The sequence below is a fragment of the Sebastes umbrosus genome, chromosome 23, assembly GCF_015220745.1.
Source record: "Sebastes umbrosus isolate fSebUmb1 chromosome 23, fSebUmb1.pri, whole genome shotgun sequence".
Taxonomy (NCBI): Eukaryota; Metazoa; Chordata; class Actinopteri; order Perciformes; family Sebastidae; genus Sebastes; species Sebastes umbrosus.
In genome coordinates this window covers 22,983,744-22,999,074 of record NC_051291.1, presented here as the reverse complement: position 1 = coordinate 22,999,074, position 15,331 = coordinate 22,983,744, and the positions used below count along the sequence as shown (strand labels likewise).

The 15,331-nt window shown below is 44.8% G+C and overlaps 1 protein-coding gene and 1 long non-coding RNA gene across 2 annotated transcripts in view; one reads left to right on the top strand and one right to left on the bottom strand.

Moving 5' to 3' along the window:
• Window positions 1-8,170, bottom strand: part of LOC119482798 — a 28,560-nt gene extending 20,390 nt beyond the window's left edge. Inside the window, exons 1-2 of the long non-coding RNA XR_005205546.1 lie at window positions 8,046-8,170; window positions 4,123-4,132 (exon numbers count right to left, since the gene is read on the bottom strand). This is a non-coding gene — a long non-coding RNA (uncharacterized LOC119482798). The remainder of the gene's footprint in view (window positions 1-4,122; window positions 4,133-8,045) is intronic.
• On the top strand, window positions 8,053-12,818 carry pim3 (Pim-3 proto-oncogene, serine/threonine kinase). Its single transcript, XM_037760673.1, has 6 exons — window positions 8,053-8,492; window positions 8,702-8,811; window positions 8,949-8,999; window positions 9,134-9,497; window positions 10,429-10,605; window positions 11,009-12,818. Exons 1-6 carry the CDS (start codon window positions 8,405-8,407, stop codon window positions 11,209-11,211), a joined length of 993 nt encoding a protein of 330 aa, XP_037616601.1. The 5' UTR covers window positions 8,053-8,404; the 3' UTR covers window positions 11,212-12,818.
• The last annotated feature ends 2,513 nt before the right edge of the window (window positions 12,819-15,331 follow it).

The following is a 15,331-nucleotide window of genomic DNA, read 5'->3' as shown; positions in this document are numbered from 1 at the left end:
AGTGTCAATGAGGGCATCAATGAGCTGCCACTATGTAACATTTAAAAGAATAAACATTAGCTTAACACTCGGTCCTGTTAGATTTCTCTTTCACCAAAATGAAGTTATCCGAAGAACATCCTTGGTGTCCTTCATGTCCAGAGAGTGATAAGAAATGCTAGCATACTCACAATTATAAATGTCATCTAATGCAATCTAAATACTACCATGTTTCATCCCTTGATTTATCCTCCTTTGACTTCCTGGCTGGCTCGCTGGTTGTACACACTCACACGCCCACTCACGCACGTGAGTATGACCCTGGGCTATCACTCCCTGTGTTACCAGTGGAGTACATCTAGGGTAAATATTCATCTTGAACATCAGCAGAAGCAGAACATCCTGTATAAATTGTCATACACATATATATATATATAAGAAGTGTGAAAGTGAAGGTGTGAGGGGATGTGAAGAGCTAATAGACAGTTACGCAATGTGGCTGCCAGATTAGGTGGCTGACTAGGGACCGGACATTGTTACATAATGCTGAGTCCAGACAGTAATCCATACAGAGCGACCTGGCCGGCGTGCAGCACACATGCCTTCACCTGTCCTCAACAGGGTTAGTACAAGTGACCAGAGCACTGTCTCTCAAAGGAATATTGGAATATGTCTTTTAATACATGTATATTCTCAATGTATGGGCTGCACGGTGGGTAGCACTGCCGCCTCACACCAAGAGGGTGGAGTTTGCATGTTTTTCTCTGGGTTCTCCAGCTTCCTCCCACAGTCCAAAGACATGCAGGTTAGGTTAACTGTTGACTCTACATGTCCCGTAGGTGTGAAGTCTGTCTCTATGTGTCAGTCCTGTGATAGTCTGGAGACCTGTCCAGGGTGTACCCCGCCTTCGCCCAATGTCAGCTGGGATCGACTCCAGCCCCCCCGCGACCCTGAATAGGATAAGCGGTTACAGATAATGGATGGATATTCTCAATGTGTTTTATTATTACTGCTTGTGACTGCATTTAAAAATCCCATTAAAGACCCGGGTTGCAGTTGAATAGTAAAAAAATGACGTCCTAATGTCTTTTCCTAACCACTTTTCCGTAACCTCGATGGCACACGTCATAAGGTCAAGGAAAGATCTGAAAGAGAATCCATAAGGATTTAGGAATAGACAACCGCGGTGCAAAGACAACCCGACTCACACTATGCGATGGCGGATGTTTTTTGTCATTGAGTGACATAATCAATGCTGTACAATTCAATTAAGTAAAACAGACCATAGAGCAGGGGGTGCTTTAGGGCGGGACTACCTTGTGATTGACAGGTTGCTACCACGGCGTTGTTCGGTCTGGGAGTTGTCCGTATTTTTGTCTTAGAACTTTAACCCTTCCACAGTGTGTTTTCAGGTCACGAAAGTTAATTGTAACACATTGGTCGCCTAGAAATGTCTTATTCAGGGGTGCCGCGGTAGCTCGCCTGGTGGAGCATGCGCCCTCTTTGCCAGGGCTGGGTTGTTGCCACAGCGGCTTAGGGTTCGGGTCCGACCTGTGACCCTTTGCTGCATGTCATCCCTCTCTCTCCCCCTTTCAAAGTTATCACTGTCTCTGTCAATGAAGGAATAAAAGCCCAAAAAAGTAATCTTAAAAAATAAATAAAAAATGTCTTATTCAGTATTCGGTTGTTCGTAGCTCCACCCTCCTGTGTCACTTCTGGTTGCAAAAAAACAAGATGGCGATTGCCAAAATGCCGAACTTGAGGCTTCAAAACGGCAGTCCACAAACCAATGAGTGACGTCACTGTGATTATGTCCAATACTCATATACAGTCTATGATCTGCAAGTGGCACATAGAAATGAATCCTCGCAGTTCTAGTTGGTGAACTACTGTAGCTGCACGCTAGCCAGCTGTGACATGCTAGCACTAGTCAGACACCATAGCTGACCTGTGCGGGTCATTCATTCCCTTTTTGTATGTAATCTCATTTTTGTATTCTAGATAATCTACATTTGATTGTATACACAGGAGTATTTAAGGCAGCGCACCCTTACATGAGGACACAGCACGGCTACAGTAAACATGCCAGCAACATGATACATGTGTATCATACACACATGTTGAGGAATCTAACCCCAGCACGACACATGACAAATTCAGGCCCTCAGATTTCCCTGGCAGAGAGCACCAGCTCAACCAAGCTGGATCGATTTCAATCGGCGGCTTACCAAAATGATGTGGCTGCCACCGGACTAGCGTGATGGGGCTAAAAATAACCTCGGCCGACCCCGAGGCTCTGATGTGGTCACGTACCCTCTGGTGTGTCTGGTTTTATGTGTCCCCAATGAAACCCATCAAATTACAGATGCAAACGCAGCCGGACCCCTCATCAAAACTATTTCGGCTCGCTGACACAGTTTGCCAAGGCAGTAATTAGAGCAAAGGAAAATGGGAGGCATCCCAGGCACGCGGAGAAAAAGAGAGAAATGAAGAAAAAGAAGAGAGAAGGAGCAGGGTGGACAGTGACAGCTCATCAGCGGGCCACAAGCCATTCTTCTTTTGCTCCCTCCCCTCGTCGTTTCCTCTACATCCACGGATCAAAGGATTGGTGAACATAAATAAAAGCCCTGATGATGATTTCCCACGAGAGCTGTGAACAACTGCATAGCACGCGTTCATATGAAGCCACGGTAAAACAGCTGTGTGCTTCTGCTGTCAGCACGCCTGGCTGGCCAACTGCCTGACTGCCTTGCTTGCTCCTCAACTGGTTCACACCACCCGCAGAGATAAATGATTACAATCGGTCATACTTTAGAACTAGACTGGTCTTTGATCGGGGCAAAGTCTGGTAAAACCTGGATTTATCTATACATAATTCAACATATCCTCATACAACGGTTCGTATGATTTCTTACGAAAATGTATTCCTCATTTTCTTTACGTTTTGTTAAGAATTTCCAGCAACACATGACGCATGTGTCAATTTCCACTCCAGTCTTTTCAAAATTAAACTACTTACGGTAGGTTTAAGAAAAGATCGCGGAAATAACACCGGAAGTGCCGTAAATTAAGTACAGAAGTTAGGTGACAAAAACATATTAGTTGGGTTTAGGCAACAAAACTACTTAGTTAGGTTTAGGAAAAAATTGCAGTTTAGGTTAAAATATCCCCGGAAGTGGTGTAACTTAAGTACTGAAGTTATGTGACAAAAAGACTTAGTTAGGTTTAGGAAAAGATTGTGGTTTGGCATAAAATAACTCCATACCATGTGTTAAATGCGTTATTTAGTGTGTGTGTGTGTGTGTGTGTGGGTAAGGTGCGTTGTCAGAAAGGTTGCCTAAGGTGCCATGCAGGGGGGCTTGTCAGTGAAAGAGAAGTGATGATGATTATTATTTTTATCCATCCATAGTATCTTTTTCATATCCAGGATGGTGTGATTGCTGGAACCTGTCCCAGCATGCACTGGGTGAAAGGCAGTAAACACTCTGTCTGGACAGGACACCAATCTATCACGGGGCTGACACTCAATATCATTCTAGCCTTATCTACTCCACCTCCATTTGCACACTTGCATGATGTACATACCATACTTGGGACTGTCCTGCATATTATCTTGGTACACCTGTTGCATCTGCTTACAGCTGGAGAATGGAAAGTACATGCACTTTTTCATACCTTTCTCTGCGATACAGAGTGCCCTTCTCAGCTGCGAGTCTGGCTTCATGTGAAGTGTGACACTCTATACAGAAGTGCAAATGAGGAGAGCACCGGTTCGGGTTGAGAGCCATAGAAATACAAACTCATTCGAGCTGATAACTGCAGGCAATTTACTATTTCCAATTCACCTGAGCTGATCTATTTGAACTGTGGGAGGAAACATACAAGCTTCACATTGAAAGGTGCAGAAGATTCAGCTTTTGAAAGAAGTTTGGATTTAAATAACATAAAAAAAAAGAAAATATCTACAGTATTACAAGCGATTATTAGTAGCAACTGTATGGGTATGGCCTCTAAAAATACACCCATGACCACAGAGTGATCCTGCAGGAGAGGAGAGGTGGAAGGTTTTTCTGTAGGGAATCGGCTGTTGCTAACACTGCTGCAGGGTTGAACACATTTTATTTGAAGCTTAATCCAATAAACCCATTGAACTCTTTGTCATTTATGCAAATGTTTTATGAGATAAAAGCAAATCAACCCTTGAGGTTCTTCTGTGTGCCCCCACGCAATCTGCATGTACATAGTAGTATATCCCTTAAAATGCAAACACTGTGTGTGTGTGTGAGTACATCTATGTGTCCTCTTAACACATTTTCTTTACATGGGAACACAAGGCTCTGTAAGCATATGTGTCCATACAGTGTTGTTATGCTGAAATATAACATAAAGCCATGCACAAGTGTTGTATTTCTTCAACTTGTATGAGTGACAGTGCACTAGAAACATGAAGCAGTGTAATTTATCATACGGAGAATATAGAGCATCACTGCAGGTTAGCCCACAGGCTGTTACTCTGCTCTCATCTGCAGCCCAGTGTGCGCGTGTGCACATTTACATAACTTTGCAGTCGGCGGCAGGCCTATAGCAAGATAAGGTTCCCTGGAACTCTCTGATGCTTCTGTTTGGTTAGTGGTCACACACACATGCATACACACATGCATACACACGCAGGTTATCAGAGGTAGCAGGAGGTGGAGAGTTCACAGCGAGCCAAGGTCATGTCAGATGTGTAACAGTAAAACTGGAAAGTTTACCTTCTGAAATGGGACAGCTGGTTTCACAAATCATCTGATTGTGTTTCCATGCTCATGCTAGTGTTCTCTTGTATCATCCTTCAAAAAGCCTGTGTGTAATGGAGCCTATTGCAGTCATCCTTGGACGCTCATCATTCACTTTTGGCACTAATGCACGGCACGTTCTCATCCCAACCCGTCACATATAGACGCTTTGGCACGCCCCTTGGCGCCACTTCATTTTTGGCATCAACACCATTATAGTTACCCTTGGTTTAGGTTTATACAACAAAAGAACGTAGTTGGGAAAGAACTACATGGTTGGGCTTTAAACTACTACGGGCATATTCACACCCGCCTTGTTTAGTTTGGTTGAATGGAACCCTGGAGCGTTTACCCTGGAGCGTTTACCCGGGAGCGTTTACCCTGGAGCGTTTACTCTCTTGGTGCAGTTTGTTTGGGCAGGTGTGAACACAGCAATCGCACTCGGGTGCAGCACCAAAACAAGCGAACCGAGACCTCCTTGAAGGGGTGGTCTCGGTTCGCTTCCAAACGAACTGCGGTACGGCTCGGTACGCTTCGTTTGTGGTGAGAACATGATACGACCTCGAGCATTGAGCCTTTTTGGATTAAACCAGCTCCGGTAGCAAGCTGCACTGTGCATGTCAACACCAGACAACATTACTACAAAAGAGCCGACGCTTGCCCTCGCTATTCACATCAGTACTAAACAGCTGTAACGTCAGGCTGTGTTCAATAACTTCAGTATTATACAGAGTAGAACCACCAAAATTTCTTCACACGTCAATGATATCCTCATAGTTGTACTACAACACATAGTTTTAAAAAATATTCTTTTGCATAATTTTGGTGAATTTTTAAAGGTAAAAATATTCAATAACTTCATTAAAGGGACTGTTTGTAAGTTGTATCTAGTGAAGCCCGCCTTGCAAAACCGTGTTGGCCACGGTCGGAGGGCACGGGGGAGACCGTAATCTCTGCTGTACGCTGCTCCTCTGCTCCTCTGCCTGCCTTCACTCACACACCGCGCTCGTTCTCGCTCCACCTCTCACGTGCATGCGTGCACACTCCACGCTGCAGAAGAGTTAGTTTAGCTCTGAGAATATCTAGTGAATGTACAGTGGACGTTTGTGCAGAAATAACTGCTGCAGCTCCTCCAGACCAACAGAGGTTTGCCGTGTCTTGTGAAGCAACGGGGCTCAGCAGAGAGAAACGTTATCGTCTCTAACCAAAACTCCGGTGTCTCCCCTGTTCCCTCCGGCCGCGGTCGAGAGGCTGAAGCAGGAAAAGCCAACACTAGGATCAGCATTGATTCATGGAGAGACCTTGGTCTGGTCAGCTAACATTACTGCCAAGCAGCTGAAATATAGAGTGATATTGTGCTTTTAGCTGACGTGTGTCTCCTCACTGTTTTGAGCAATGCTCGCTCACATTCAGGTAACGTGTGCACACAGGCGAGCGCGAGCAACAGGACGTTGACTTTCGTTGACTTAACGGCCACAGGTGTCGCTGTTAGCAAGACATTTTTGATTCTTACATAGAGTCCTTTTAATGTAAAGTGTAGTGCCATCAAAATTACGTCAATGATATCCTCATAGTTGTACTACAACACTTAGTTTGGAAAAATATGCTTTTGCATAATTCTTTTGAATTTTTAATGGGAAAAATATTCAATAACTTCATTAATATAAAGTGTAGTACCATCAAAATTACGTCAATGATATCCTCATAGTTGTACTACAACACTTAGTTTGGAAAAATATGCTTTTGCATAATTCTTTTGAATTTTTAATGGGAAAAATATTCAATAACTTCATTAATATAAAGTGTAGTACCATCAAAATTACTTCACACATCAATGGTCTCTTCCTGATTATACTTATTAAACTATTTAAGACATTTTGATGGCACTACACTTTATATAAGTGAAGTTGTTGAATATTTTTTCCATTAAAAATTCACCAAAATTATGCAAAAGCATATTTTTCCAGACTAAGTGTTGTAGTACAACTATGAGGAGGCCATTGGTGGTACTACTCTGTATAATACTGAAGTTATTGAATATTTTTCTCTTTTTGGCCTTGCACTTTGTAGACGGTCCCTGACTACTTGTCTCTCAGCCAGCTGCACATAGAGACCAATGTGTACAGCTCGGAGGACGACGGCTCGTTGTGATTAAAATGAGGTTGTAGGTCGTTGTCTACCTCACTACGGTTAGAAAGAGACGTTGTTTGCGTTTTAACAACGTTTCTGTTATGAGTTATTGATCCAGGAAGTTTGAATCTGTCAATATCTTTCACACTTTACCGAAGTCAATGACTCGACCGTCAGGAATGACTGAAGAAGTGCTCTATGAAGTAACTGGTTCTCCCAGGGGTCTAGGGGTCTGGGGGGCTCCGTAGTAAACAGAAGTAACTGGTTCTCCCAGGGGTCTAGGGGTCTAGGGGTCTGGGAGGGCTCCGTAGTAAACAAATAACACAAGTGACTCTAGGTACACACTCCCTAAATGAGAACAACCTGAGAGAGCTCATCAGTACTAATCAGTGCATTGTGTTGAATTATATACTAGCAACTGAACCCCCCCTCACAACAGAAACTCTGTGTGTGTGTGTGTCTGTGTGAGTGTGTGTGTATGTGTGCGTGAGTGTGTGCGTGTGTGAGTGAGTGCGTGTGTTTGTGTGAGTGTGTGTGTGTGTGTATATATGTGTGTGTGTGTGTGTGTGTGTGTGTGTGAGAGTGCGTGTGTATATGCGTATGTGCGTGTGTGTGTGTGTGTGTCTGTGTGTTTATGTGTGAGTGTGTGAGTGTATGTGTGTGTGTCTCTGTAGAGCTGCGGAGGAAAATGAAGGGAGGGGAACTCAGAATTGGCGCCACGTGCGCTCAAATCAAATGGCTGCTTTATTGTAATAGCTGTGTCTGGATTGGTCCAGATCCCAAACACGGTATTTATATACGACATCTGATTGGTCGTCGCCTCCGAGTCGATAGTGAACACAGCGCAGAGCTTCCAGACAAGGGATTCTTGGGCGTCTAGTACTATGAGAAAGTAGTGCGCAATGAAACGTTTTATTTCGATAATATTATTGAATAAAAGTGTGATAAAATCACAATGCGCATCCAATGTGTTCATGTGAATGTGTATTTAATGAAAAGTGGCGATTTTACGCTGTAATTAAGCGAACGTGTCGACTTGTATTGGTGGCGGAGGGATATCACAATCCTACTGCGCGTCAAAATATTGGCTCAGGCAGACCGCGCCAAAGCTCAGACAGCGAGCACTCTCCTTCAGGATCACAACACGCTGCAGAGGACCTGTACACTCACACTAGCGTCCACACGGCTGCTACGCACAGCGGACTGTTCGGGCTTTTACTACTTCAGAGGACTGTTTGGGTTTGTTGCGTTCAGTCGACTCACAGAGGTCACTTTCATGCCGGTGTTCGGGAGACGGAGCACGACTACACGGTCGTGAGAGGAGTGTGACGGGCGCGGTGCGGCTGAGCGGCGGAGCGGCGCAGTGTGCGCACTGCTGGACTGGATCTATATTAGATTACTAGCCACTAGAAGCCAAGAAGACCGTTACGGTTCCAACCACATTTGTCCTTCTCCTCCGGTTGCGGTGCCTCTCAGCGGGTGAACAGGGATTGTCTCCGCGGCTCTTCAGCGGGAATATGTTGTTGTCAAAGTTTGGTTCATTTTCGCACATTTGCAGCCCTTCAAGCATGGACCATCTACCAGTGAAGATCCAGCTCCAGCCGGGTGAGTCACCTTATCTCTCCTCTGATGTGATCTAACAGCTGCTGGTTTATTTAACCGTGCTGATCTATAGAGTAAAGCTACTAACCGTCTCAGCTGAGCGGCTCTAGAGCTGCTAGTAGACCAGAGATAATAACAGCCTGATCTCGCACTACGCGCTGTTTGTTGTGAAATGTTTCACTTATTTGAACATGATTCTATTTTATTTGCAGTTAAAGTGGAGAAGGAGCCCTTTGAGAAGGTTTACCAGGTGGGATCGGTGCTGGGCAGCGGAGGATTCGGCACCGTGTACGCCGGCAGCCGGATCTCTGATGGCGCACCGGTAAGCAGGGATCAGGTCTAGGGATCGGGTCTATGTTGTGATCATGTGACGCTATTAGAGCCGGGGCGTCCTTTGATCGCCACCGGGAATACAACCCGGTATCTGACCGGTTTCTCTTCTTTATTGTGATATTACAGGTCGCTGTGAAACACGTTGCTAAGGAGCGGGTGACCGAGTGGGGCACGATAGTAAGTACTCTGATCAGTGTGGTTTGTTTTGGTCCCCCCCCCTGCTGCTGGGTGGGGGTGTTGTGATGTTAATGCGTTGATACAGAGCCATTCTCCCTTGATCTCGATACTAAATGCTGGTTTCTGTGCTGTAGAACGGGTCCATGGTTCCTCTGGAGATCCTGCTGCTGAAGAAGGTCAGCTCTTCGTTTCGCGGGGTTATCAAACTGCTGGACTATTACGAGCGCGCGGACGGCTGGCTGATGGTGATGGAGAGACCGGAGCTCGTGAAGGACCTGTTCGACTTCATCACGGAGAAGGGCGCGCTGGACGAGGACACGGCGCGGGGCTTCTTCCGCCAGGTGCTGGAGGCGGTGAGACACTGCTACAGCTGCGGGGTGGTCCATAGAGACATCAAGGACGAGAACCTGCTGGTGGACCTGCGCTCCGGGGAGCTCAAGCTCATTGACTTTGGATCCGGGGCGATCCTCAAGGACACCGTGTACACCGACTTCGACGGTAAGCAGCTGACCCCCCCGCCCCCTCCCCTCTCCTGTTACATGATAGCTATAATAAGAAGTCACAATGCTGGATGTGTAGTGTGTAGTGTGTTGTTGTGAACACGTCTCCGTGTGGGCTGGATGGGTTTGCCCTTGATGCTCCGCGGTGCTACAGTCAGACATGGAGGCGTGCACGAGGCTGTGACGCAGTGCTGTGGTGCTCTAGTGCTGTGTGTGTGTGTGTGTGTGTTTGTGATGGAGGGTTTTCCTCGCCTCGGGGCTCATATCGGTATAACGGAGGGATATCGATGAGTGTTTTACCGGGATGCATGACGCGCATGTTTATGGATAGTCAGTTATGACTCACAGTCTATTAATACTGCCGGTTCTATCTCTGGTTCTATCTCTGATTCACCCTCGTCTTGTGAGCCCGAGTGTACTGCTGTGTTGTTTCCGGTTCTTATTTGGTCAGTAAAGCTGAGTAACAGTCTCAGTTTGTGGGTATTAGGTCAGTGCCACGTAACATCTGTTTGTTGTGAAACCCGAGTCGGTGGTTCACGTGATGGGCTCACATTGCCTTTTTTGTTTGGTATCCAAGTTCCTCCTTTCAGGAGGGAGGGAGGGGGGAGGAGAAGAAAAGGGGGGAGGGGGAGGGAAAGAAAAGGAGGGAGGGGGGAGGAAAAGAAAGGGAGGAGACTTAGGCAGGTCACCCAGTTTGTGTTTTGTGGCTGAAGGAAGATGGAAAGCATTTCTACTATGACTCAGCCATTTTAGACACAGACACATTAATTCTACTCAGCTTTTTTTATTCAGTCTCTCTGCTGTTCCCACATTTCAAGCACTGATGCCCCATATATTCTTATCATATTACATTTAAACAATCTCTTTTTCATACAATATTTCCCAGAAGACGTGCTCATCACTCACCTCCCCACTTTTCTCTTTTTCAGGTACAAGAGTGTACAGCCCGCCAGAGTGGATCCGCTTCCATAGATACCACGGTCGCTCAGCGACGGTGTGGTCGCTAGGCGTGCTGCTGTACGACATGGTGTGTGGAGACATCCCCTTTGAGCAGGACGAGGAGATCCTCAGAGGGAGACTGTACTTCAGGAGGAGGGTTTCAGCCGGTAAGTCAACCACAACAACACACATTATGACACGAGCTGACTCTGTTGCCCTCTAGCCACCGGAACTGGTACGACCTCCTAGTTTGCCTATGTTGGAAATCAATTTACATCAGAGTAATACCTCCCAATCATTATGGATTAGCTGCTGAAATGGCTGCTAAGGCAGATTTATGATTGATAACTAAAATTGAGATTTTAGCTGCTATGATTTCCCTCGGTGCACTTTGTGTAACAGCCCTGGTTCCCCTAGGGAGGTAACTCAATAAAAGGATGTGTGCTCTCATTCTATTGGCTGTCTGTGCCACCTACACACTAGGATGTTGTAGATCCATCCAAACTGAGTCATATACAGTACGGTACATTTCTCTTTTATACTCAACCTTGTTTCTGTCTTCCCCTCCAGAGTGCCAGCAGCTGATCAAATGGTGCCTGGCCCTGCGGCCCTCAGACCGGCCCACCCTGGAGCAGATTTGCGACCACCCCTGGATGAGGACGACAACAGAGTCACCCAAGTCACAAGAGGAGCCGGTCGCCGGCGAGATCCGCCTCAGGACCATCGACACAGACTCTTCATCAAGCACAAGCTCGAGCAAGGAGAGCCTCTGAGGGCGGCTCTGATGGACTGAAAAGACTTTCTGGTGAAAGAAGGGGTTTGGATGGAGGGGGGGTGATATGGACTCAAGGCCGGCAGCCTGTAGCCCAGCTGGCCCATCACAGCAGCTGGGCGCTTGACTCAGCTGGTCCGGCAACAAAAATCGACTTTAATTTTCCTCTTTTGTAGGGAATTTCTAATTTATTATTTGTTCTTCCTTATCTTAATTTCCCCCATCCCCTCTTTTTTTTTCTCTCAGTTGATTATACTTGTTTCCTGATCGGGAACATTTTTCTGTTTGGGTGGTCTTACCAGCGCTATTTATTTTCCTTTTTTAACTTTATTTGACTCGTTTTGTTACTAGGCTGGTATATGCAGCTGGCAAGGCCCTCCTATTCAGACATGGCTGCTCTCATAGAGCTTGGAGAAAACCTTTTTATTTAAATGTTTTCATTTTGATTTTGTAGTGCCTTTTTTTGGAAAGCTGCTTTTCTGGGGGGCTTTCGTCAACAACTCTGTTTTTTGGATTTGCCCGCGGCTGGTGGCTAAGTTGCCCGTGTTGTGATGTCAGGAGGGGGTTAGGCTGTGTTTTGACCCCCCTCCTCTTCATCACTGTAAGCCAACCAGCCCCCAGCCAAGAGGCTAAGATAGCATTAGATCGGAGAGGAGGAGCTGGGGGCCCTTCCTGACAATGGAATACTTGAAAAACACTCGACTCAACTCTGTGTCGCTCTCTTTAACGCTGCTCACTCACTCTATAGCCTGAACAGGTGTTTGGAAACTGGATCCTGTCTTTTCTGAATGTCTACAAAATGTCAACACACACACCTACCCCCACCTCTTTCTCCACCTCTTTCTCCCCCTCTGCTCCCCCCATGCCTGTTGCGGGGTGTGTGGCCCTCTTGACTTTTCTTTTTGCCTCCCGCCATCTCACTGCTTGACACTACATGGCCCCCGCCCCTGGCCTCCCTCAGGGTTTGGGGTGTGAAATGCACAATCAATGCAATATTCATGGACTCAATTATGTATTTTTTTTTTTCAACAAATATTGTACAGTGTGTATTTTTTTTTTTTCTCTCTTTTTGTGTGTACATTATTTTTCCTCCCTGTTTGCATTTAATTTATTTGTAAACATGTAGACATTCCACACTCTGTGGCTATTTATTTATTTATTGTCTATGCTTAAAATCCCCTCTAAATTTTGCATATCCTACTTGGCCTTTGGTTTGCATTCCTATAACTTATTTTTACATTTCGACATTTTCTTTTTTTTTGAGATGTGGAGGATGCACTGAAGCAGTTGTCGATGTAAAGCAGAATAAAACGTTTACTTAAATTTGAAAAGAGCATTTGAATGTTATTTAACTACTTAAAAAAAGTCTGTTGGTAATGTTGAATGGCTAATTATCAGAGAAATCCATCTGGTTTCTGTTCTGTCAACATCAATTTGAGTTCTATGGAAAGCTAAACAACGGGTGGAACAGCTTTCATAGTTGTCACATAGCCTCATATTGGAGACCTTTCAAGTTTAGCTGTGTGACTTGTGGCTGTGAAGGATGGATATTGCTATTTTTTGATACAAAAGTTTCAATTAAACTCCCATTTTTATGTACAGAAATAAGTCTGGTGTCTTGATCATTTTGAACATGGTGTTTTGTAGCTACATGAGTTTTAATCCACAACATCCGGTCAAATTTAGCAAGGTTCTTGGTGGAAACGCTCTTGCACATTAATGAAACCCCCAGCCAATATTCCTCATCTACTTAACAGCACTCCCTCGGGAGGCTAATATACATGCCCAATATAGCACTTGGTTCATTTACACTGCCAATAGTAATAACAACATTGTTACACGTGACACGACTGAGGAGAAACATCACAGGAGCCATTAGCTGAATGACAACCTGCCAGAGACAGATGTGTCTCGAGCGGGAGGAGAGGGAGTGATGCTGGCATGACGGAGGAAAAATGAGAGATTGGGGATGTTATGCATCATCACACACATGCCGCCTCTAAGATAGAACCAATTGCTTTTCCATTTTAAGCCTCCTGCTTACCTACCTACAGTACAATAACATAAGTCATCCTGTTATTGGGTGCTGGAAGGCTATGAGTAACAGGCTGACGATACGGTGTGTCTGTGCATGTGTGTACAGTGTTTGTGTTTGTGTGTGTGTGTGTGTGTGTGTGTGTGTGTGTGAGGGGTTTCCAGGAAGCAGGAGTGAGTGGGGTGGTTTTTCTGGGGAGGTGCTGCCCCCTCTGGTGAATCAGTGTCATTAGAACCTTTAATACTTTTCCACTTGAAACAATTGCTAATGATTCCTTCTGTAAAGCCTCCTTCATGAGTATGTGTAGCATAATGTTGACTCTGTATTTAAATGTTTTATTTCTACAAGATAGACATAAATGACATAAATGGATTTGTTAGGACGACAGAAACCTAAAAGAAAAAATCCTTATCCCTGTGTAAAAACAATATATTCATAGCTCATCTTACACACCTACACATGTCAAATGATACTTTACTGTCTGCTTCCAGTTGGACCAGAGTGGAGACATGGGCACTAGAAGACTTCATAAGACAGATGGTCCTTACATCTTCTCAGGGATCTAATTCATGATGAAGAGATTGATTTATATGCTTGGGAAATAGGAGTAGACTTAATTTGTTTTAATTACCCTTTGGAATATAAATCTTGATATATGGTGCAGACAAGTTAAGCCATTTAAAGGTGCCCTATGCCATATCCAGAGTATTAATATAGCAGCAAACAACTATTTGGAGGAGTAATGTCTACCTGAGCAGAGAAAGAAGTTGTTTGCAGTTACAGCTGATAACGCCGTCCCGACTGACGGCGCCGTTGCGGCGGCATAGCACCCACCCTTTGGTCGCCCCCCCCAGGTTAACATTGTTAGCTCTGTCAGCACTGTTGGCATTGTTTTCACTGTTAGCGCCGTTAGCCGTCGCTATGTTGAGAGCCGTGTGGAGGCAATAGTATGCTGTGTCCTCCAGGAGTTTGGTTTGAGAATATAGCTTTATTCCAATTTAATTTGAGACAAAGAGCATGTCATCTCTTATAAAAAAATGTTTTATATGTATCTGAATGTAAATTGAGAGCTGAAAAGTTGCTTTAAAGGAACAGTTTGACATTTTGGCAATATACTTATTTTCTTTTTTGTCGGAAGTTCCCTGAGAAGATGGATCCAGCACTTTTATCTGTATAGTAAATATGTACGTAGCTGGAGCCAGCAGCTAGTTAGCTTAGCTTAGCTTAGCTGGAAACAGCCTGTTTTTTACCAAACCACAAAAAGGCTAATTGGTTGTTTGGCGGGGATTGAACTAGGATCACTGTGATTCCAGTGAGGGAGTGGAGGAATACTATAGCTGAAGAACACCTCTTTTAATCAATCTAAAAGTGAATTCCTAACAAGCCCCCCCGCGCCGCCCTGTGATAAAACACAGAGCTATAAAGGATCGCTAGTGTCACACTCAATACGTTGACAGCTGTGTTTCTATATGCGTCCCTGATAATCCTCCATTGTCTTTGTGTCTCCAGGCTTTTTGACATGCAAATGACCGGCAACTTGTCTTCATCAGAAGCCCTTCTGCTCAGACTGAAGACTGTTAGTGAGCTCTCATCCACTCTCACCGTGAAATACTCATTAAATGTAGCGAGGCATATGCCACACTGTTCTCTCCTTCAGCGGAAGTGTGATCCCACAGGCTGCTTAATATCATCCATCACTGACACTTAGTTCAACTCTACAATGATCTCAGTGCTGTGTAGCGACCTATTAAAAGATCAAATGGTGTGAGTTAAGGGAGCATATCAATCATTTGTGTCCAAAACATTTAAAAGAAAAACATCTTTACTTGAAATTGTGTTCAGCACATCTTAAATATAGAAGCTCAGGTGTGATAAAGTATTAAAAGAAGTGGTATCTGTCATTTGATCATCAGTAATATTTCACCCTACTGACATACTCTTTATTAAAGGTGCAGTGTGTAGGATTTGTAGGATTTGGCGGCATCTAGCAGGGAAAACAAACAAAAACAAAATGAGATGACTTTTTTGTGTGTCATGCTTATTTAGTGGTGGACACACTTACAGTATTCAATATACAACTGTTGTC

Bases quoted from the DNA above. Each gene is read 5' to 3' on its own strand.
- pim3 (XM_037760673.1), top strand. From the start codon at position 8,405: ATGTTGTTGTCAAAGTTTGGTTCATTTTCGCACATTTGCAGCCCTTCA. The intron at 8,812-8,948 runs GTAAGCAGGGAT...GTGATATTACAG, and splicing joins GGATCTCTGATGGCGCACCG to GTCGCTGTGAAACACGTTGC. The intron at 10,606-11,008 runs GTAAGTCAACCA...CTTCCCCTCCAG, and splicing joins CAGGAGGAGGGTTTCAGCCG to AGTGCCAGCAGCTGATCAAA.